Source organism: Plasmodium reichenowi (assembly GCF_001601855.1).
Source record: "Plasmodium reichenowi strain SY57 chromosome Unknown, whole genome shotgun sequence".
In the NCBI taxonomy this organism is placed as follows: Eukaryota; Apicomplexa; class Aconoidasida; order Haemosporida; family Plasmodiidae; genus Plasmodium; species Plasmodium reichenowi.
The window spans coordinates 1-608 of NW_017962159.1; the positions used below are offsets into that span (position 1 = coordinate 1).

Consider the following 608-nt stretch of genomic DNA (forward strand, 5'->3'; position numbering starts at 1 on the left):
AAAATAATTACTTATTAATTATTATTTTTTTTATGTGAAGTTGTTTTGTGTGCATATATACATAAAGAAATAAAATAAAATAATAATATATATTATATGTATGTAACATATATATTATGATATATATCCACAATTTCTTTTATTTATTTTATTTTATTTTATTTTTTATTTATTATTATTCTTTTTTATCCTACTATAAATCTATACATATATATATATATATATATATATATATATATATATATATATATTTATAATATTTAATTTATTCATATTGTAACTATATATACTTTTAATTAAATGATTATTTGAAAAAAAAACTTAAAAAAAAAATATACCTTATATTTATATATAGTTTCAAATATAATATATATATTTTATTTTTTAATATATTATTATATATAATATAAAATTTTAATAAATAATAAATGGTATAAAATGCTTAGAAGAAAAATTCACATTCATTTTAATAGTTATAAAAAACATTTTTTTTCTCAATTAATAAATAAAGAAAAACATGATAAAATAACAGGAAATGTTATCATGTTCGATAAGAGGAAAGGTTATGGTTTTATAAGTATGTGTTACCCATAAAAAAAAAAAAAAAA

General features: G+C 12.0%; 1 protein-coding gene across 1 annotated transcript; it reads left to right on the forward strand.

Annotated features, from left to right (window-relative positions):
• Positions 1-438: 438 nt before the first annotated feature.
• PRSY57_0000800 (cold-shock protein, putative) lies at positions 439-577 on the forward strand (the record flags this gene model as incomplete). Its single annotated transcript, XM_020114102.1, has 1 exon — positions 439-577. A coding segment is annotated over one exon (139 nt), but the record flags the coding sequence as incomplete, so codon positions are not given.
• Between the last annotated feature and the right edge of the window lie 31 nt (positions 578-608).